The 22,205-nt window shown below is 53.8% G+C and overlaps 2 protein-coding genes across 2 annotated transcripts in view; one reads left to right on the top strand and one right to left on the bottom strand.

Annotated features, from left to right (window-relative positions):
* Window positions 1–5,432, top strand: part of LOC115892745 (chondroadherin-like protein) — a 12,019-nt gene extending 6,587 nt beyond the window's left edge. The window contains exon 6 of the mRNA XM_030914519.1: window positions 5,334–5,432. Within this exon, the coding sequence (XP_030770379.1) occupies window positions 5,334–5,360 (27 nt within the window). The 3' untranslated portion in view covers window positions 5,361–5,432. The remainder of the gene's footprint in view (window positions 1–5,333) is intronic.
* Window positions 3,792–22,205, bottom strand: LOC115892743 (lethal(3)malignant brain tumor-like protein 2). The gene is made up of 15 exons (XM_030914518.1): window positions 21,744–22,205; window positions 19,644–19,767; window positions 18,717–18,796; window positions 17,094–17,211; window positions 15,471–15,605; window positions 15,052–15,140; window positions 11,440–11,671; window positions 10,893–10,969; window positions 10,623–10,727; window positions 9,766–9,913; window positions 8,961–9,043; window positions 8,377–8,611; window positions 7,851–7,916; window positions 5,408–5,524; window positions 3,792–4,924 (listed from the first exon to the last, which is right to left on the bottom strand). Exons 1-15 carry the CDS (start codon window positions 21,864–21,866, stop codon window positions 4,812–4,814), a joined length of 1,845 nt encoding a protein of 614 aa, XP_030770378.1. The 5' UTR covers window positions 21,867–22,205; the 3' UTR covers window positions 3,792–4,811.

The raw sequence follows: 22,205 nt of genomic DNA, 5'->3' as shown, positions 1-22,205 counted from the left end.
CGAGACCATCCTGGCTAACACGGTGAAACCCTGTCTCTACTTAAAAATACAAAAAACTAGCCGGGCGACGAGGCGGGCGCCTGTAGTCCCAGCTACTCGGGAGGCTGAGGCAGGAGAATGGCGTAAACCTGGGAGGCGGAGCTTGCAGTGAGCTGAGATCCAGCCACTGCACTCCAGCCTGGGTGGCAGAGCAAGACTCCATCTCAAAAAAAAAAAAAAAAAAAAAAAAAAAAAAAAAAAAAAAAAAAAAAATTAGCCGGGTGTGGTGGCAAGTGCCTGTAGTCCCAGCTACTTGGGAGGCTTGAGGCAGGAGAATCGCTTGAACCTGGGAGGCAGAGGTTGCAGTGAGCAGAGATCATGCCACTGCGCTCCAGCCTGGCGACAGAGTGAGACTCCATCTCAATAATAATAATAGTGTCCATCGTCCCATTCTCCCCTTCTCCCTGACCCCACTTCTGGGCTAGACCCAGGATGGGTTTGCAAGGAAATGGCCATTTGCTCCTGTTGTGAGACAGTGGCCTTTCCTATAAGCCCCAGTGTGCTGGTCCAGATGTGTCCCTAAAATCAGTCCTGCTGTTTCCATATTTGCTGGATCACTGTTAACCATGTCCCAGCCTGACCTAAGGGGTCTCCCTCAACCCAGGATCCCAGGGATGGGAAGAGCGGAAGTGCAGGTGTGTCATTGGCTCTGCCTCCCACCACCTGTCAGCCATAGGTTGGACCCCACTTGATATTACATTCACCATCCTGACATATCCAGTCCCAGTGTGGCCCCTCAGTTGTAGCAAACTCACAGCGTATCAGAGAAGGGTGCAAAAGATATGGGTACCCCCGCATATGGGAACCAGTGCCTGATAAGGCCATGGGGGTGTGCAAAGGGGAGAGGCAGTCCTTCAAGGGAAAGAGAATAGAGTGAGGCCTGGGAAGGTGGGGAGAGGGCTCTGTCTCCCCTGGACCTGTATTTTGAACATCTGGGATTCCTGGGGCCATTAGCTGGTGTTTGTATTCATCCCCTACAACTGCCACAACAAAATGCTAGGAGCTAGGTGGCTTAGAATAGGAGAGCTTCTGCAGGCTAGGGGTCAGCCGTCGAGGTGCTGGCAGGGGCGTGCTTTCTGGAACCAGTAGTGGAAGGGTCCCCCCTTGCCTCTTCCAGCTTCTGGTGGCCCCAGATGCTCTCTGACCTGTGGTAGCATAATCCCCATCTCTGTCTCCACCTTCACGTGATGTTGTGTGTCATCATCTTCCCTCTATAATCTGTCTCTGCCCAGATTCCTCACCCCCCTTTTTATTTTCTGAGATGGAGTTTCGCTCTTGTTGCCCAGGCTGGATGGAGTGCAATGGCCGTCTCGGCTCACTGCAACCTCTGCCTCCTGGGTTCAACCAATTCTCCTGCCTCAGCCTCCCAAGTAGCTGGGATTACAGGCACGTGCCACCATGCCTGGCTAACTTTTGTATTTTTAGTAGAAAAGGGGTTTCACCATGTTGCTCAGGCTGGTCTCGAACTCCTGACCTCAGTTGATCCACCTGCCTCAGCCTCCCAAAGTGCTGGGATTACAGGTGTGAGCCACTGTGCCCAGCCAAATTTCCCTTTTTATAAGGATAACAGTCTATTAGATTAGGGCCCAACCTAATGACATCATTTTAACTTCATTACTTCTGCAAGGAGTCTATTTCCAAGTAAGGTCATACTCTGAGGTACTGGGGTTAGGGCTCCAGCCTTTTGGGATGGGCACAAGTCAGTCCATAAAGTGTTCCTGATTTCTGGTTGGGGCACGGGAAGGAACCCCTGAAAAGACCCCAAGCTGAAGGGGAGCAAGTTCTGCCTTAGAAGCCAGACCCGGAACTAGAACTCATGACAGCAGTACTAATCACACTTGGCAATCACCTGCACAAGTAGGGAACGGCAGCGGTGCTTTCTCCCTGCGTCAGCCCCGGGAGGCTCGTGTGGAAGCTGAGCTAGGCTCAGGAGTGGAAGCTCCGATGAGTCCACTTCCAGGTCAGGGCTTTAGTTAAAAGGGGAAGACACCCCCGGTCCCCACCCCCACACACAGTATGGAAGCTTTGGAATCGGGAACTCTCAGGCCATTTGACCTAGCCACCCCTTCTGACATGGAAATACTCCTCTCAGTATTGTGGGTTATTTTGATGAAAGCAGCAGTTTCCGGCTGGGTGCAGTGGCTCACGCCTGTAATCCCAGCACTTTGGGAGGCCCAGGCGGGCGGATCACCTGAGGTCGGGAGTTCAAGACCAGCCTGACCAACATGGAGAAACCTTGTCTCTACAAAAATACAAAATTAGCCAGGGATGGTGGTGCATGCCTGTAATCCCAGCTACTCCAGAGGCTGAGGCAGGAGAATCGCTTGAACCCAGGAGGTGGATATATCCTGGCGGTGAGCTGAGATTGCGCCATTGCACTCCAGCCTGGGCAACAGAGTTTTTCAAAAAAAAAAAAAAAAAAGTTAAACCAGTCCGGACATGGGAGCTCACGCCTGTAATCCCAGCACTTTGGGAGGCCAAGGTGGGCGGATCACCTGAGGTCGAGTTTGAGACCAGCCTGGCTAACATGGTGAAACCCCGTTTCTACTAAAAATACAAAAGATTAGCCGGGTGTGGTGGTGCATGCCTGTAATCCCACTCGGGAGGCTGAGACAGGAGAATCGCTTGAACCTGGGAAGCGGAGGTTATTTTGCGGTGAGCCGAGGTCATGCCATTGCACTCCAGCTTGGGCAATAAGAGTGAAACTCCGTCTCAAAAAAAAAAAAAAAAAAAAAAAAAGGTAGCAGTTTCTTCCCAGGAATACAAAGGAATTCAAGGCAGAAGGCTCTTATGTTGAGGCTCAGGCACTGGCAGTGTTCCAGGCTGGAGATGCTCGCCTGCTGAAGGCGCGAGGATGGACGTCTGCCAGTCTCCCTTGATGCCTGTGTCTAGCTTGGTGTCTGGCACCCAGAAGATGCTCGGGAAGCCTGAATGACGGACTCACTACTAGGTCATCCGGCAGACAAACCTGGGTTCAACCCCACTGCCGTCCTTAACCGGTGTGAATTTAAGCAGCTAAGTTACTACACCGTACCGAGGGTTCCTTTTTCCTATCAGTACCGCACAGGGCTACTGTGAAGGTAAAATGAGCCATTTAGATACCTATTGAATCTGGCACCTGGGTAGGGGCTCTTGGTACAATGGAGTTCCTTGCATCCCTTTCCCTGGAGCAGAGGGACTAGACTGGGTGACCATAAAGGACGAGGGGGGCAGGGCAGGTTCCTAAAGGGCCTGGATTTGCTCTCACCTGTACCAGGAGCCTCTGTGCGTCCTCAGGCCCGAGAAGCAGGGATGAGGGGTTTGCAAATGCCTCCCTGCCAGCAGTCCCACTGCTGGGACTCTTTAAGAACTTGAATTCCCTCCAAGGGCAAACTGAGGCACAAGGTTTCCCAAGAGATCAATACTTCCATCTCCGGCAAATCAAGTCGGCCTCTAGGCACCAGCCACACACGGTCATGTGCACACTCCATTTCACACACACAAGGCCACCTTTGTGCTAGCCTATGCCAGGAACTACAGACAGGCAGACACAGGCTCCATCTCTGGGGAACCCACGGTCTTTGGGGAGAATGGCACAACCGTAAATAACGACAACATGCGGCTAAGACAGGGAACTCAGGCTCATGACAGGCAACGTTTATTCTTTACAGCCTCGCACACTCGTCTCTTGACTCACGTGGCCTCATAATCGATACCATGAGGTGGGGGGTCAGAACACACTCTGCAAGGAACAGAGATCTAACAAACGGGACTCAAGCAAGTAGGGGATTTAATTTCTCGTACACAGTCTGGGGAGCCCAGTGAGGCTGCAATGGCAGCTAGATGTGTCCTCCAGCTCTGTCATCCTTGTCCTGAGGGTTGTGTTCACAGCCCCTCCAGGCATGGCTTCTTCATTCAGGTAGGAACAAAAGGTCAAAACAGCAAAGAAGCCCTGCTCTCCAGAGGCTCCAGTCGGACCTGGACCCTTTAACTACAAAGGAATCTTGGATGAGTTATTTTTAGCGGGGCTTCAGGAGCAGGTAGCAGAGCCAGAGTGCACACTCAGGCCATCTTCCTCCCAGTGTCCTCGCCGGGGCATTTCCTTTAGGAAATGGCAGCAGTCCTCACAAACACAGCAAGCAGCTCAAAGCCACCACACAGGTCACCAAAATCCATATCCTGGTCACTGCTTCTCAGCCGCCGAGCCAAGCTGGGTCCCCAACATCCCTGGGGAGCTAGGAGGAGCAGAGGACCAGCACATGAGGCTGAGAGGCATTCTGCAAGGTGAATTTCTGAGGCAGAGGCTGCCCCCATCACACAGCTCCCTGTCAGAGGACCTCATCCTGCTCATCCTGCTCAGAGAGCTGCTCTAGAATTTAATTGACATGACTCGTTAGGGCAGACAGAGTTCACTGTCTTGTCTTCCACAGTGTGACAGGGGTGGCCCCACCCCGGTAACTGAGGGCCGTGGTGGGTCCTGGGGAGGCCATCTTAAGGAAGAGCAGGCAGCTAGTGTTCCAGCTTTGGGAACTCTGGCTGGAGAAGGTGGTTCACAGACGAGTTCGGGGGCCTCAGGCAGCCCGTCACATAGGCCTTTCCACAGGGGAGGGTAGAGGCAACAGGCAGGTCCCAGGAGACCCCAGCAGGTCCTCCACCATCCAGCCTTCACGGCACCAGGCAGAATTTACACATAGGCTCAGTCTCCAAGCCAAAGTGAGGTGGAGGCATGGTGGTGGTGGCAGAGAAACCCCGGGCTGGCTTCCAGCTAGGAGCCAGGCTGGAGGCAGGAAGGCTCAGTCATCCGTTTCCTCCTTGATGTTCTCAACAGGGACAGGCAGCTCTGGACTTGAAGCCTTGTGGGGCGAGGCCGCGTCTAGATGCTCCTCCTTCACGCACACGGCAATGACTGAAGAGGGAGGGGAGGCGGGTGGGTGGGCGAGTAAATAACTCCAGGGGGGGGAGGGCAGACGGAGGAGCTGGGAAAGGGACCTGGCTCCCTACAGATGGGGGCCTAGGATGCACCTTCACCCTCCAGCTTCCCTTCTGGGAGGGCAGTGGCAGCAGCAAAAGGCCAAGGCCCCAAGCCAGGTAGGCTATGCCAGCGACACTGCCATGTGCCAATCTGTCACCACCCTGCCAAGCACTAGAGGTAGGGGTAGAGATGGAGGAGGAGGAGGGGCAAGGGGCCTGGCTGGAGGGGGACTCGGCTCCATTCACAGTTGGGGGGTGTCTGGGAAGCACTCGGTCCAGTGGTACAGGACTGCTTGGTGCCCAGGAGATGCCGAAGAAACCTGACTCTACTCTTCTGTGCCCAGGTGGGGAAGGAGAGGGGTCGTCTCTGAGCATGGAGCAGGCTGGTCCTGCCTCGACCCAGCCCGGTGGCTCTTACTCTCGCCAGGAACGGGCTCCGAGGAGATCTTCTTGGCGCCCTGAGGGTCGTCCTCCAGCAGGGGCTTCTTGGACCCCTGTCTGAGGGGTCGCGTCTTGGTGGGCGGGATTCTTTTCCCTTTGAATAAAAATGGATTCAAACCCAGCATTACGGTTGTATCTAGGTGAGGCTTTACGGACTAGGTCTCACCCAGTGGTCAGGCAGCGTGGCAGAGGGAAAAGTGCCAGTCTGGGGACAGAAAGCCTGGACTCCAAGTGTGACACCTCTTACTGGCTGTGTGCCCTGAGCTCAGATTCTCTCCAATGGGAGGTAATACCACCACCTCCCTCAAACCAAGCCCCAGGCAGTCGTGGTTGTAGCTGCTTTTAAAATCCTCTTTTAAATAAATAAAAATTTTTGGGAGGCCGAGACGGGCGGATCACGAGGTCAGGAGATCGAGACCATCCTGGCTAACACGGTGAAACCCCGTCTCTACTAAAAATACAAAAAACTAGCCGGGCGAGGTGGCGGGCGCCTGTAGTCCCAGCTACTCGGGAGGCTGAGGCAGGAGAATGGCGTAAACCCGGGAGGCGGAGCTTGCAGTGAGCTGAGATCCAGCCACTGCACTCCAGCCTGGGCGACAGAGTGAGACTCCGTCTCAACAAAAAAAAAAAAAAAATAAAATTTAAAAAAAAAAATAAATAAATAAATAAATAAAATTTTTTTGAAGAGGGTCTCACTCTGTCACCCAGGCTGGAGTGCAGTAGGGTGATCACAACTCACTGCAGCCTCAACCTCCCAGGCTCAAGTGATCATCATACCTTAGCCTCCTGAGTAGCTGGGACTACAGGCATGTGCCACCATACCCAGCTAATTAAATTTTTTTTTTTTAATTAGGGGTCTCGCTATGTTGCCCAGGCTGGTCTCAAACTCCTGGGCTCAAGAGATCCTCCCACCTCAGCCTCTCAAAGTGTTGGGATTACAGGTGTGAACCATCTCACCCGGCCGGTTTTTGATCGTTGATTTCTTCCTGCAACATGCACCATTCCCAGTCCTACTGTTTGAATAGTACAGAACCTCTGCCTAGTGGATAAATGCCACACCCTCACTCAATTTTTTGTTTTTTTGAGACAGTCTTGCTCTGTCGCCTAGGCTGGAGTGCAGTGGCTGAATCTCAGCTCACTGCAACCTCCACCTCTCTGGTTCAAGCAATTCTCCTGCCTCAGCCTCCCAAGTAGCTGGGACTACAGGCGTGTGCCAGTGTGCCCAGCTAATTTTTGTATTTTTAGTGGAGACGGGGTTTCACCATGTTGGTCAGGCTGGTCTCGAACTCCTGACCTCGTGATCTGCCCACCTCGGCCTCCCAAAGTGATGGGATGACAATTTTTTTGTGTGTGCGATGGAGTTTCCCTCTTCCACCCAGGCTAGAGTGCAGTGGCGCGATCTGGGCTCACTGCCACCTCTGCCCCCGGGTTCAAATGATTCTCCTGCCTCAGCCTCCCAAGTAGCTGGGATTACAGGCGCCTGCCACCATACCTGGCTAATTTTTGTAATTTTAGTAGAGACGGGGTTTCACCATGTTGGTCAGGCTGGTCTTGGAACTTCTGACCTCATGATCTGCCCGCCTTGGCCTCCCAAAGTATTAGGATTACAGGCGTGAGCCACTGTGCCCAGCTGCCTCACTCAATCTTAATCCTGCCCCAGGGACCTCGTTCCTGTTTCAGAACATCCTCTTCCCCACGTGGTACCACATCGTGGAGCCCACCTCGCTGTCACAGGCCTGCGGCTCCGAAGGATGGCTTTGCACCGTCCCACTCTGCCCCTCAAGTGGAAGCCAAGCTGGGCTCAGAATCTGTAGAGTGAGGCCCCACCAAGGCAAACGACACCCCACAGCCCGAGTGCCAGGTGGAGTCCCGCCACTCAGCTGCCTGCCTTTGCTCCTGCCCTCTCCCTCCCTCAAAGAGGCCTCGAGACGACACCCCACAGCCCGAGTGCCAGGCGGAGTCCCGCCACTCAGCTGCCTGCCTTTGCTCCTGCCCTCTCCCTCCCTCAAAGAGGCCTCGAGGTAAGAATGAGAGCATTGGAGAGACAGCTCTATTTCTCCCTGCGGCTTTTCCTTTAGAACCTAGCAGCTGCGGCTTGCCCAGGCCAGGCTTTTTTCTGAACGTGGGGCATCAGGGATGGGATCCCCCAACCTCAATCTCTTACCTCTTTTCCTCAGCACCCTGACCATGGCCAGAGACTGAACACTCCCTATTTATGGTCTGGGTCCCCAGAGACAGGATGAAAGGCCCGTAGGCCAAAGAGCAAGGGAAGAGCGACGGGACAGGACCACGAGGAGAGCTGCGCCAGTAGGACAGCACCTGGGCACCTCTGCCTGAGGTCTGACCCCTCCCTGCTCCCAGGGGCGCAGCCCACCGCTCCCAGGCCCGCTCCAGCCTGGCTGCACTGGGGCAGTACTTACTTTTCTTCCCAAACTGTTTCTTTTTCTTCTTTGTGGCCTCTTTGGCCTTCAGGGGTGTGGCCGGTTCTGTTGTTGAAAGACAAGGGTGAAAGAGATGAGACGAGGGTCCCTGGGAGGACACAGGGCACAGGCACATCCCGAGACCCCATCCACCCTCCCACACAGGACACCCCAAGACAGAAGGCCAAAGCTCGGCAATGAGGAGAGGGGGCCTGGAGAACAGCTGTCCCTTCTTCCCACCCTTGTCACCAGGGCTGCTCAGAGGGACCTGGGTAGTTCACCTGGGTGCACAAGGGCATGAACATATGACAGAGTGGGCAAGATGAAGGAAGGAGCTCTGCAGCCAGAGAGGAAGGCAGCCAGAGAAGTCAGGAGCAGGGCTGGGTGACGGGGCTCACTCTTTACTGAGAGTGGTCCATGAGATGTCTCCATCTCATGCCAAAGAACTGAGATGGGCACAGGGGTGGGGGAAGAAGGAGAAAAGAAGAGGAAAGTCGGAGTCTCTGAGGGTCATGAGAGCCCAGACCTGCGGCCACAGGAGGCTGGAGCTGGTAGCCGGTGAGCTCACACCAGCCGACGGGGTAGATGTCCGGGGACTCGCAGTCCACCCACTGGTCGTACTCGCTGTCCCAGCCATCAAAGTGGATGCTGAGGAGCCGATGCACCACTCGCTTCACCGTGGCCACACAGATGAGCCGGGGCTCCATCAGGTCCACGGCCTCCAGCTTCATGCCCACCTTGAAGCCATGGTTTGGGCAATCCTGGGCCAGAAAAAGGAGGCAGTGACCAAGCCAGTCAGTCAGCTCCCTACCCCAGCAGGCTCACCCGGGCCTGGAGGCACTTGAAGAACTGGCAGGGACGGGGCTGGGACTGGAATGCCTGCTGGGGCAAGTTCCTCTAGACAATAATCCCACTGCACCTCTTTCTCCACACTGCCCTCCATGGAAGAGGGACTGGAGTGCCCAGGCCAGAGCTGGGGACTTCCCCCCAAAAGTGGCTGTCAGCAGCAGAGACTCGAAAGAAAGGGGAGGAACTGCCACCGCTGAGAGCAGCAGGCAGGGCCTGTCCTGAGGCCCCCGCAGGCCCCTTGCTCCACTTGAGTCTCCTCACCATGTTAAAGAGTCTCGATGGGGCGGCTTTCGACTTGGTCTTCTCCAAGTAGTTCTCCCAGCTGAAAGTCTGTACCTCATAACCTGGAGGAGCAGACAGCTCAGATGCAGAGGGAGAGGGGAAGCAGGAAGTGGGCGGGGAAAAGGACACATGGCTGAAGGAGCTCTGCAGCTTGGTCAGGACCCAGCCTGGAGTCTCCCCAGCAGCCTTCTCAACCCCTCAGGGTGGCACCTGCTCCAGCACCACAGTCCTGTTGTATAGGTTGTTTGCTGACCAACGGGATACATGGGAGCTCTGTTCATCAACCATACACTGGCCACGGGGCAGAGTCAGCCCAGCAGTTAAGGGCTGGTGGTGGGCTCTGTCACCTTTCCCATATACCCTGAAATGCTACACTTTGGGGCCTGACTTGACCAGCAATCTGGACTTGTGGCCCCACCCTGCCCCTTCTGTTTTGTTTTGTTTTGTTTTTAAAATAGTCTCGCTCTGTCACCCAGGCTGGAGTACAGTGGCATGATCTTGACTCACTGCAACCTCCACCTCCTGGGTTCAAGCAATTCTCTTGCCTCAGTCTCCCTAGTGGCTAGGATTATAGGCACCTGCCACCATGCCTGGCTAATTTTTGTATTTTTAGTAGAGACAAGCTTTTGCCATGTTGGCCACGCTGGTCTCAAACTCCTGACCTCAGGTCATCCACCTGCCTCAGCCTCCCAAAGTGCTGGGATTATAGGCAGGAGCCACCGCGCCTGGACACCCTGCCCCTTCTGATGGCAAAGCCAGCACGTGGTGGCCTCTCTAGTCTTACCTTTTGGGGGTGTGAACTCAATGTCATTCTTCTGACAGAAGGTGGCCGGGAAGATGGCATGGGAAGAGGCGTGGTAGCAGAACCAGTCCGAGCCATCTGTGGAGGGCCCCCCGTCCACAGAGATCATCAGGTATCCATCCAGGAGAACCTGGGGGGTGCGGGGAGCAGGCAGACACATATCATGAACTGCACCCCATCCTGGGTTGGCACCACACCCCAACAGGGACACGAGGCAGATGGATCCAAACATATCTAGGGCACGGCCCTCCTGGAGGACACCTGAGCCTCTCTGGGGCACACAGCACTTCTGTGATGCATCCACGTGGGATTCTTTCTCTTCCCCACTAGACAGCAAACACCACGCCAGCAGGGGCCGCGTCCATCCTGTTGGACCTTGTTCTCGGGTGAGCACACGCGCCTGGCATGGAGTGGATCCGCGGCGTGGACGAGTCAGCAGCCTCCTCCGGGAGGGCCACGCAGGGGTGGAGGGTGCTGCTCAGGCTGAGGCGATGAGGTTTGGGGCAAGGTGACCCCCGCTGTGGCTCTTGCCTAGGCCAGCACTCAAAGGAGATGGCACACAGCAAGAAGGCCCCAGTAAGGTGACAGGGAGGGGCCCACCCTGACACAGGACCCAGCTCAGGTGTCAAAGAAGCCCTCGTCTAGTGAGCCTTGGACCCTGACATGAAAGCAGATTCTGAGCAAGGGGCAGGCCAGGCCCCACCCACAAAAGTCAGGGACTCTGGGCACAGCCAGTGATGAGAGGCTGTGCCAGAGACCCCCTGACAGTGGCGAGTGGAGTTAGAGCTCTGGGCCACATGGGTCCCCTCGTGGGGGCCGGAGGGCCGGCCCTGGCTCACCTTACAGACAGTTGCCACACAGATGTTGCCCAGATTCAGGGGGTCAATGGCCTCCAGCTTCATTCCTTCCTCAAACCAACCGCCTTCTGTGTAGACGGCTCGTACCTTAAAGGAATGGGACAGCTGGGGACTCCCTGGGCAGGCCAGGGGGGAAGGTAAGGGAAGCAGGCCTCAGGAGGGAAAGGGACGGTCCCAGGGGAAGAGCCAGGTCCCTCAGGCCCGGAATGGACCCATGGCCGAGGGGAAAAGTGCCCAAGGGCTGAGTCTCACCTTCTTGAACAGGTAAGGAACGGCATCACAGTAGATTTTCCGGAAGGTGGGGTGATGGGCCATGTCACCTCGCCTCTCTTTGGAGGAGAGGGATAGGGAATGAGGGAGAGGGAATGAGGGAGAGAGGGGAGTTGGAGGCGGCTCCTAGGCCATCTCCATGCCTCCCCTGGGAATGTGGGGCTGCTCTGCACATGTTCTCAGCTGTATCTCTGTATCTCAGGACCCCCACCCAGAGGAGCAGACAGAAAGGTTGAGTCCAGAAAACATCAAGAGCTCTCTGCAGGGACTCTTCAGCCCCCGAACCCAGACTGCTCCCATAGGACATGGGAGAGGATTGGGGCTGCTGGCATCTGGGTTCAAATCTTGATTTTACCACTCACAAGTTGAATGGAGTGACTTTTGTCAAGCTCTCTGGAGCGCAGTGTCGTCACCACAGGCTGGCCATGCCACCCTCCACCTGCTGACCTGCTGTGAGGAGTAGGAAGGTGCTCCCACCCCATCCTGGGAAGCGTAGCGTGCAGCCCCTCGGGCCTGGGGCTCTGCTAACCTGACATCTTGATGCCGTGGCCCACACGTCGTGACCAACCCACTGGGTGGATCAGGGGGCTCCACATGTGGCACCAGAAGTCGTCGTCACTGTCACCATCCTCGTAGAGGAGCCGTAGGCGACCCCCGATGACTGTGTCCACCACGGCCATGCGAGTGCGTGACACCTGGGCCTTGTCCACCACTTCCAGCCGCATGCCCTGCCTAAAGGGGTACTTCATGCTCTCCACCATCTGAAACGACGTCAGAACACAGACCTGCTATGGCCGAGGGCTCCTCCCACCCACCCTCCTGGACCCTCCTGCTGTCTCTTCATGGTGACTGGAGGACAGGGAAGGTGTGGTGTTACCCCCCCACTCCGTCAGTCGGGAGGTGGCAGATGAGACCACCTGCGCTGCCAGGCTCACCTTGGCCCTGACTCCCTAGGAGGACACAGAGGGAAGGCACACAGCTCGCAATGGGAATGCCACTTCTAGCCACCAAAATGCCATTGAGTTGATGCAAATCATAAAACACACTTTAGACTAAGGAAAAGTGACCCAGAGAGGTCACGCTGGCCCAGAGTTACAGACTCATTTGTGCCAGAGCTGGGCCTGGAAGCTGGTGTGCAGCCCGTGCTCTTCGTGGGCTCTGCACTCTGATCCCCGGGCACCCTGCACTCCCCGCCACCTCCCAGCCCTCTGCCTGTGGCTCATACGAGACTTATGTTCAGAGAACTGAGTCTTCCTGTGTCCCTTTCCAGTGTCCCCTGTGTCCAGTGCCGACTCTGACCCAGATGGGCTGCAGCTCTGCAATGCTTTCACAGTGCCTTGGTGGCAACCGACCTAATGACGGATGGTGACCAAGATGCCCTTGAGCTGCTCTACAGAGAGCCACGGTGCTGGGGTACAGAGGAGGTTCTTTTTGTTCACTGTGACTTCAGAGCTGTCCTGCCCAGGGCAGGGAACAGGTAGGGTGTAAGGGTTTTCCAGCCCCAGGGCACAGCGGGGTCAGGAACCGGCCGACTAGACTAAGCAGTGCTATTTCCAAACACACCAGGAAGGAAAGCGTTTCAGAGGTCACAAAACAGCCAACAGGCAAAGCTGCCACAGGGGTCCTAAACCAGACAGACCCTCTGGCCCAGCTCAAGGGCTTGGGATACGCCCTGACACCAAGTGCCTGTCCCACATCTGGTATCCCAGAGGCTCACTCAGGAGAGTGAGAGACAACACAGGGTAAGGCCTGGCTCAGGGCCCCTCTGGGCTGCCTTCCCTGCCACGTTCTCTTCCTCTACAGCCAACACAGTGCAGCCCACAATCCTATGCCATTTTTGTTGGTTTTTGTTTTTTTCTGAAATGGAGTCTCCTCGCTCTGTGGCCCAGGCTGAAGTGCAGTGGGCACGATCTCGGCTCACTGCAACTTTGGCCTCCCTGGTGCAAGCAATTCTCCCACCTCAGCCTCCTGAGTTAGCTGGGATTACCAGTGTGTGCCACCACACCCAGCTAATTTTTGCATTTCTAGCACAGTCGGGGTTTTGCCATGTCGGCCAGGCTAGTCTGGAACTCCTGCCCTCAGGTGATCTGCTGACCTCGGCCTCCCAAAGTGCTGGGATTACAGAGTGAGTCACTGTGCCCAGCCCAACTCATTTTTTTTTTTTTTTAAGAGAGAAAGTCTCACGGTGTTGCCTAAGCTGGTTTCGGACTCCTGGCCTCAAGTAATCCTCTCGCCTTGGCCCCCCAAAGTGCTGAGACACTGAGACAGGTATGAGTCACTTTTACCATGTACATATGTGACTTAATTTTTACTAAATCATTTCTTAAAATTAAATGCCAAACAGATGATTCTGTGCCACACAGGAGTCCTAAACCCGACAGAATCCGACAGCCCAGGGAGGCCCCAGGCCAGGCCTTACCCTATACTGTGCCAGGCACATCCCTGGCTTAGAACCGAGGCTGTATTACAATTACTCGTGTGCATGGCTTTCGTTTCATCTGCCAGACTAAAGATTTCTGGATGGCAAGGTCTGTATTCTTTGTATTCCCACATTGCCTTGTAAACAAGTATGTAAGGCTGGGCACGGTGGCTCATGCCTATAATCCCAGCACTTTGGGAGGCTGAGGTGGGTGGATCACTTGAGGTCAAGAGTTCGAGACAAGCCTGGGCAATACGGTGAAACCCCATCTCTACTAAAAATACAAAAATTAGCCACGTATGGTGGTGCACATGCACCTGTAATCCCAGCTACTTGGGAGGCTGAGGCAGAAGAATTGCTTGAGCCCAGGAGGCAGAGGTTGCAGTGAGCCAAGATTGTGCCACTGCACTCCAGCCTGGGCAACAGAGCGAGACTCTGTCTTAAAAAGAAAAAGAAGGCTGGGCGCAGTGGCTTATGCCTGTAATCCCAGCACTTTCGGAGTCCAAGGCGGGCGGATCACGAGATTAGGAGATCGAAACCATCCTGGCTAACACGGTGAAACCCCATCTCTACTAAAAATACAAAAAAATTAGCCAGGCGGCCGGGCACGGTGGCTCAAGCCTGTAATCCCAGCACCTTGGGAGGCCGAGACGGGCGGATCACGAGGTCGGGAGATCGAGACCATCCTGGCGAACACGGTGAAACCCCGTCTCTACTAAAAAATACAAAAAACTAGCCGGGAGAGGTGGCGGGCGCCTGTAGTCCCAGCTACTCGGGAGGTTGAGGCAGGAGAATGGTGTAAACCCGGGAGGCGGAGCTTGCAGTGAGCTGAGATCCGGCCACAGCACTCCAGCCTGGGTGACAGAGCGAGACTCCGTCTCAAAAAAAAAAAAAAAAAAAATTAGCCAGGCATGGTGGTGAGCGCCTGTAGTCACAGCTCCTCGGGAGGCTGAGGCAGGAGAATGGCGTGAACCCGGGAGGCGGAGCTTGCAGTGAGCCAAGATGGTGCCACTGCACTCCCCCACCTGGGTGACAGAGAGACTCCATCTCAAAAAAAAAAATAAAAAATAAAAATAAATAAAAGGCCGGGCGCAGTGGCTCAAGCCTGTAATCCCAGCACTTTGGGAGGCCGAGACGGGCGGATCACGAGGTCAGGAGATCGAGACCATCCTGGCTAACATGGTGAAACCCCGTCTCTACTAAAAAAAATACAAAAAACTAGCCGGGCGACGTGGTGGCGCCTGTAGTCCCAGCTACCCGGGAGGCTGAGACAGGAGAATGGCGTGAACCCGGGAGGCGGAGCTTGCAGTGAGCTGAGATCCGGCCATAGCACTCCAGCCTGGGTGACAGGGCGAGACTCCGTCTCAAAAAAAAAAAAAAAAAAAAAAAAAAAATAAAAAGTATGTAATAAAATCTATTGAGTGAACACTTCTGAAAAATTCTATGAGCAAAGGTAAAGTTCTGGAAGAGCAAAAGGCAGACAAAGCAGCATGACTGGTGCAGTAGGAGCAGAGTCTGGGTGGGGCGGTGGCTGACACCAGGCTAGAAAGGCAGATGGCAACCAAGTAGCAGCAGCATTTGTCTCCAGCCTTGCAAAATGTGGAGCTGCTGAAGATCATCAGGCAAGAGAGTCTTAGAGAACATGCTCCAGTGAGTAGCGTGGAGGATGGAGAAAAACGGAAGAGCAGAGGAAGGGACATCAGTGAAGGGCTCACTGCCGACCTTGATGTGGAAATCCACGGGAAGCGTCCTGGAGCCCACCAGCCGTTTCATGAGGTAGCCCTTCCAGTCGGTGAACTTGGCATGGATGGCTGTGGAGGCACCAGCAGAATCCTGGTTACACAGACTGACAACACCTCCACCGACAGGGACGCTAGCACCGACCCCAAGTGGGGGCCCCTCAGCAGTGGGGAGGAAAATAGCTGCCTCTCGAGGCCAGCAATGACTTCATCCGAGAACCTCAGATTCCACACGTGGATCTGCTCCCGGGCCTCTGAGATGGGGAGTGCAGGAAGCCAGGGGGCAAGTGGATTCTGTTCTAACAAGACAGAGGACTCCCATTCTACCTAACACAAGCAGAGGACTCTCCCTCTAGCAGGGCCCCTACAGGAACAAAAGAGGAAATGTTCTCATCAACTCACTCCGTGGGGGCACAAGGATCTTGCTGTTGATGGCACACCAGCCAATGGGGTGGACATCCACAGTTCCCAGGTTGCACCAGAAGTCATGGCTGGCATCATTTTCAAAGCCTTCGTACCGAAGCAGCACCCGATACCCTGAAAAGAAAGGAAAGGGCACCTGTGAGGAAGGATGAGCTGGGGAAGGTATGCTGTGTGTTTTTTATTTTTTTGAGACAGAGTCTTGCTCTGTCGCCCAGGCTGGAGTGCAGTGGTGCCATCTCAGCTCACTGCAAGCTCCGCCTCCCAAGTAGCTGGGACTATAGGTGCCCGCCACCACGCCTGGCTAATTTTTTTTGTATTTTTAGTAGAGACAGGGTTTCACCGTGTTAGCCAGGATGGTCTCAATCTCCTGCCCTTGTGATCTGCCCTCCTTGGCCTCCCAAACTGCTGGGATTACAAGCGTGAGCCACCGTGCCTGGCCTGGGAAGGTATGTTCTTAAGCCTTCTCTTTTCTCTAGCCTAAGCTAGACTTCTGGCACTTATACTTCCAGGCAAGTATATTCCTGTTGTCCACAACAGTCCTAGTCAAACAAATTCATGCTCCTAGTTAGGAAAGCATTATGAGGCCGGGCGCGGTGGCTCAAGCCTGTAATCCCAGCACTTTGGGAGGCCGAGGCGGGTGGATCACGAGGTCAGGAGATCGAGACCATCCTGGCTAACACGGTGAAACCCCGTCTCTACTAAAAATACAAAAAACTAGCCAGGCGAGGTGGCGGGCGCCTGTAGTCCCAGCTACTCGGAGGCTGAGGCGGAAGAATGGCGGGAACCCGGGAGGCGGAGCTTGCAGTGAGCCGAGATTGCGCCACTGCACTCCAGCCTGGGCGACACAGCGAAACTCCGTCTCCAAAAAAAAAAAAAAAAAAAAGGAAAGCTTATGGCATGGTGCTGAGAGTTAATTCTCTATAACCTGACCATCCCTGGAATGAATTTTACTTTTTAAATTTTTTTCATTTTTTGTAGAGACAGTGTCTCACTATGTTGCCCAGGCTGGTCTCGAACTCCTGAGCTCAAACAATCCTCCTGCCTCCGCCTCCCAAAGTGCTGGGATTAGAGGTGTGAGCCACGACACCGGCCCTGGAACAAACTTTATAAATTGGGGTTTCTAGCCAGGCGCGGTGGCTCACGCCTGTAATCCCAGCACTTTGGGAGGCAGAGGATCACTTGAGGTCAGGAGTTTGAGACCAGCCTGGCCAAGATGGTGAAACCCCGTCTCTACTAAAAATACAAAAATTCGCCGTGTGTGGTGGCCAGGTGGCCTGTAGTCCCAGCTATTCGGGAAGCTGAGGCAGGAGAATAGCTTGAACCCAGGAGGCGGAGGTTGCAGTGAGCCGAGATCGCACCACTGTACTCCAGCCTGGGTGAAAGATCCAGACCATCTAAAAAAACAAAAACAAAAAAATTTAGAGTTTCCAAGTCTGCCAAGCTCTGTGTCCCCTTCTCTGATAGAAGAATCCTTAGAAGTGGGGCAGAAACCCCAGTGGGTGGGATTTTTATGAAGCCAACTCCTGCCTACAACACTGTCCACCCATCCAGAGATGTCACTCTGCAGACACAGCCCTGGCCCTGCCCTGGCCAAACACCCACCTGCTGTCTGGATGACAGAGGCGATCCAGTACACCCGGCTGGGGAGCACAGCATCACTGTTGAGCACCTCCACCTTCATCCCTTTCATCACATCCTCCCACTGGTCATAGAGTGGGACCTGTGTGGCGATGAGAGTACGGAGAGAGTGAGCTAACTGCGCTGGCAGGGGAGACGGGCTGCCTCATGACCTCAGTCAAGTCCTCCTTTGCACCTCCACTTTTTGCATCACCCACTGTGTGCAGAACCCGCCTCTAGGGATAGAGATGAGGTCCCCTATCCTTGAAGAGTTGAGCCAGGGAGTAGAGGTGGTGGGATGCAGGGTGATGCCAGAGACGGAGTCAGACAGAACCGAGTCCTAATCTTTACAGGACTGGTTTCTTACTGTATCATTTTGGGCACATGAATGGCTTGGTGAGCCTGGATCCCTTTGTGCCTATGCCAGCCTGAGCAATGGTGGGGCACTGTTCTTAGCACAAATATACTTTCCTTCGTCATCACTCAAACCTGTGCTCTGGGCATCATGACCCCCTCGTTTACATACAGCCATCCACCTTGCAAGTTTACTCTCTACCTTCCCTCCTATTAAAATGCTCCAGGGGGCCGGGCGCAGTGGCTCACACCTGTAGTCCCAGCACTCTGGGAGGCTCAGGTGGGCAGATCACCTGAGGTTGGGAGTTCGAGAGCAGCCTGACCAACATGGAGAAACCCCGTCTCTACTAAAAATACAAAATTAGCCAGGCGTGGTGGTGTGTGCCTGTAATCCCAGCTACTCGGGAGGCTGAGGCAGGAGAATCGCTTGAACCTGGGAGGGGGAGGTTGCTGTGAGCCGACAGTGCCATTGCACTCCAACTCTGGGCAACAAGAGTGAAACTCCATCTCAAAAAAATAAATGAAATAAAATTAAATGCCCCAGAACAGCACCGGGATGTTTAGTGCCTCCCAGTGCCTAATCCTCACTTTCCTGCCAACGGCACTTTTGACTCTTCTTTGGGAAAATCACTTTTTTTTAAGAGTCTCGCTCGTCACCCAGGCTGGAGGGCAGTGGCGCAATCTCAGCTCATTACAACCTCAGCCTCCCAGGTTCAAGGGATTCTCCTGTCTCGGCCTCCCAAGTAGCTGGGATTACAGGTGTCCGCCACCACTTCCAGCTAATTTTTGTATTTTTAGTAGAGACAGGTTTCACCATGTTGGCCAGGCTGGTCTCGAACTCCCCACCTCGGGTGATCCGCCCGCCTTGGCCTCCCAAAGTGCTGAGATTACAGGTGTGAGCCACTGTGCCCGGCCAAATTCACCTTTTTTATTCTCAGCCCTGGCTTCAGCCAGTTCGGGTATCCCATGCCATCTTCCTGGTCACTTGAGTTTAGTTCATCACAGATCCTGGACACAGCTGTGCTAGCCCAGGCACCCAGGGGCAGGCTTTTTACAAAGCAAATTGGATTATATGTGTTAGACACAAGTATGAGGCAACTCCCCTGGGAATGAAAATGCTCAGACTATTAGAGAATTCAGGGCAAAAACCTCCCCACTGCCACCGTCCAGCCTGAAGCCACCCAGTGAAGCAGGTGGAGGAGCACCTCCATGCCCGGCTCCCTGGCCTCCCTCCCTCAGCTCCAGGGCACTCACGTGCTTGAAACAGCTGACAGGAGCAGCCTTGTAACTGTGATCCTTTAGGAACTTCCCCCAGTCGAAGCCCAAGACCAGAGCTGCAGAGCAGAAAGAGGACGAGTCAGGCTGGGAGCCTGAGCAGCAGCCACTCCAGGAGCCTGGACTCCAAGGGCCCTGTGGGACCTGCAGAGGTAGGTCCCCCACCCCCAGCAGCCCCTCTCACAGTGCTGCCCACGACACCCTCCGTCACTCCTATACCTGCTCCAGCAGTGGCCATGAGGGTCCACTGTTGAGGACTGAATTGAAAGGTGGCAAGACTCTCCGGAGTAGAGGAGCATTCAAAGGGAAATTTCTCGCCCTTCTTCCCCCAAAGAGGAAAATTCAAATATCCCTGGGCTTCAATTCCTCCCACCTCCCCCAACCTGCCTGGCCACACCCAATCGAAATGTGGGGGAGGGGTGCGCACACACCAGGGCCCCTCCAACTGAGCTCCTGCCTGCTGAGCTCAATTTCAGTTAGAAACTCACAACAATGAGAGCAGAGTTGCTTTACGCATATGTTTAACTTGCTTAGCAATTGCTATACACTCAGAGAAAGAGGCTCCTTTCCTCTCCAAACCTGCCTTCAAACCGGATCTGGGCCTTCATTGCCCCAGGGAAACAGAAACCACAGGGAGAAAAGCAAAGAGAAACAAAAACAGCCAATTCTTGGCTTTGAATGATCATGGGTAGGAGTCCTGGTGATTTAAGGGTGGCTGAAGGGATTTTTCTGGGTAATTTCCACAATACCCAACAGGTGAGGAAGATGCAATCCGTGGTGACCCTGGCTTAGGGCACTTTCCACCTGGCCAGTTTGCCCAGTCTTCATTCCTAGAAAAGGCCACCCCAAACCCAGCCTCCTCCTCTGCCATGGCGGCTTCCTAAGCGGAGCCCTCTGCCATCTTACCGTCTTGTCCTGTTGGTGTTCCATCTGCCAGCTGTCCTGTCCCTTGGGAGTGGAGGAAGGCTCCAATTTTGGCAGACCAGGCAGCCTTGTGCAGGACTTTGGCTTTCTTGGTGGGTGGTTTTCCCTGGAGAGGAGAGAGGCTATGTGTAGCCCAGTGGCTGGGATCATGACTCTGGATTTGGGCTGCCAAGTGGAAGTCCTGGGCTTGGGTCAGTGACTTAACCTCTTTTGGGCTTCAGTTTCTTCATGTGTGAAACAGTGATGACAGTAACAATCCTGAGCTCAGGGGGTGGTTGTGGGGAAGGGTCGGGGGTGCTAGGCAGGGCTGCAGAGCAGGGAGAGACCCATGTTCTATCTTTTAAGCCTTTCTGCCGTTCCAGATTCAAGTCTCAGTCATTTCCTTCCTCCAGTGTCGCTACCAATAGATCCAAAGCAAAGAATGGGCCTCGCAGGGGGCCAGAAACGCTCATGAACTGGGAGGCAAGCTTTTGTACATACACGAATGTTCAGGAGAGGGTCCACGGCTTTCATCAGGTACTCAAAGGGGGTCCTCCGTTTCCAAAGGGAATGGCCACTGATCTGGTCTGTATTTTGTAACTTAAGCACTGACTAGGAATTTACTAAGGAGATCAGTGAAGCAGAAATCTGGGTTTAAGTCCCAAGCAAACCTAGGGGCAAATCCCAGTTATACAATTTTTAGTTGTATACCTTTAAGTAAGTTACTGAAATTTCTGAGCCTTTATAAAAAGGAATTTTTAAAAAATCAAATTTTTAAAGATCATTAATTGGACTGAGAATGTCAAGCCCTTAGCGAGTACTCCCAAACTGTAGCTATTAATATTACCAATATTATTCTTAGCTCTCTGAAGAGAGGGAGCTTTGTGTGCCTTGACTAACATCTACAAAATGGGGAAACAATGGTAATTGTCTGACAAAGGCGATAGTGTATGAAGCAGTGAGCAGGCTCTAGAACACAGCAGTTTCTAATAAACATCGGTGGGCCTCAAGCTTTGCTGCACATTAGGATCACCTGGGAGCTCTTTTAATCTCTGTCCAGGCCACACGCCATCCCAGTTAAATCAGAATCTTTTGGAGTAGAACCCAAGCATCAATATATTTTTTTAATTTTATTTTTCTTTTCCCCAGGCTGGAGTGCAGTGGCACGATCTCAGCTCACTGCAACCTCCACCTCCCAAGTTCAAGCAATTCTCCTGCCTCAGCCTCCCGAGTAACTGGGGACTACAGGCGCAGGCCACCACGCCTGGCTAATTTTTGTATTTTTTGTAGAGACGGGGTTTCATCATGTTGGCCAGGATGGTCTCCATCTCCTGACCTCGTGACCCACCCGCCTCGGCCTCCCAAAGTGCTAGGATTATAGGTGTGAGCCACTGTACCCGACCAGCATCAATATTTTTTAAACTTTCCACGTGATCCCAGCATGCAGGCAAATTTGGGAAGCAGTGTTGTGGATGCTGGTCACAGCTATTGGGAAACAATGTAAGATCAAGCCCCTGAGATTAGGTTCCAGCCTCAATTCTGCCCTTCTCTTCCTACAGAGCCACACTAGGCATGTTATTCTACCTTCTTGGACCTCAGTATACTTAATAAATGTGTGGGTTCAACACCACATCCAAGAACCTTTCCATCTCTAAAAATTCTACAAATGTCAGTAATTTAGAAAATTGGCAAGACTTTCTAGGTAGCTGCCTGTGACATGGAGTCAGACAAGGCATGGTCTTCCTGAAGCCACCATGGCTGGTGAACCTTGGGCCTGTTTCCCCAGCTTCCTTTCAAAGGATGTATAAAAGTGTGGGGTGAAGACCAAGGGTACCAGACTTCCCAGAGTTCTTGTTTAAAATGTACTGAATACACCAGACTCTGGGGATGAGGGTAGGGAATGGACGGTAGCTTCAGGAACCTATAATTTAAAAAGCTCCATAAATGGATTCTTCTGTCTGCTGAAGTTTGAGAACATAATAAATATCAGCTGGCCACCAGCAAGCGGCTTTTCAAACGTTCCTGGCCCTTGCCTTCAGTCAGTTAGTGGTTCCTATCTCAGTACCAAAGGCCCTGGGAAGGACCCAGGTGGCTGCCTCTCACCTGTAATCTAGCCAAGATACTGGCTTTCTTGGAGTTGGAGGAGTAGCTCCTGGAGCAGGAGACGCTGCAGAACCTCTTGGTCTTGGAGAAGAAGGCTTCCCTTGTACCCACGATACCACACATCTCACAGACAGCTGGGAAGAGAACTTAGCACATGACTCACCCGATACGGCCACCTCAAAGCAAACAAAATGATGGGCCCTTCAAAACCTGGGGCACTGCATTAACCAGGTGAGCCCCTGCCCCGACCAAGGCTAATGGAATAAGAGAAGGAATGGGAGGTACTGGCGTGTATATCCTGAATCTACCTGAACAAAGTGCTGCTGCTTGGCCTCCCTTGGCTGCATATATCAACAGAGGAGCTAATGGAAATCCATGAGGACGACTGGGGGAACAGGTGAGTGTTGAAAAGTTTGTGAGAGGAAAGTGAGAAGAGGCCAGGCATGGTAGCTCCTGTCTGTA

The sequence above is a fragment of the Rhinopithecus roxellana genome, chromosome 13, assembly GCF_007565055.1.
Source record: "Rhinopithecus roxellana isolate Shanxi Qingling chromosome 13, ASM756505v1, whole genome shotgun sequence".
Lineage (NCBI taxonomy): Eukaryota > Metazoa > Chordata > Mammalia > Primates > Cercopithecidae > Rhinopithecus > Rhinopithecus roxellana.
This window is presented reverse-complemented; position numbering and strand designations above follow the sequence as displayed.

Coding starts and splice junctions, on each gene's coding strand:
- LOC115892743 (XM_030914518.1), bottom strand. CDS start 21,866: ATGTGTGGTATCGTGGGTACAAGGGAAGCCTTCTTCTCCAAGACCAAG. Junction 15,141..15,470: donor GATCCTTGTGCCCCCACGGA/GTGAGTTGATGA, acceptor GTGCCTCCACAG/CCATCCATGCCAAGTTCACC. Junction 10,728..10,892: donor TTCCTTACCTGTTCAAGAAG/GTGAGACTCAGC, acceptor CATTCCTTTAAG/GTACGAGCCGTCTACACAGA.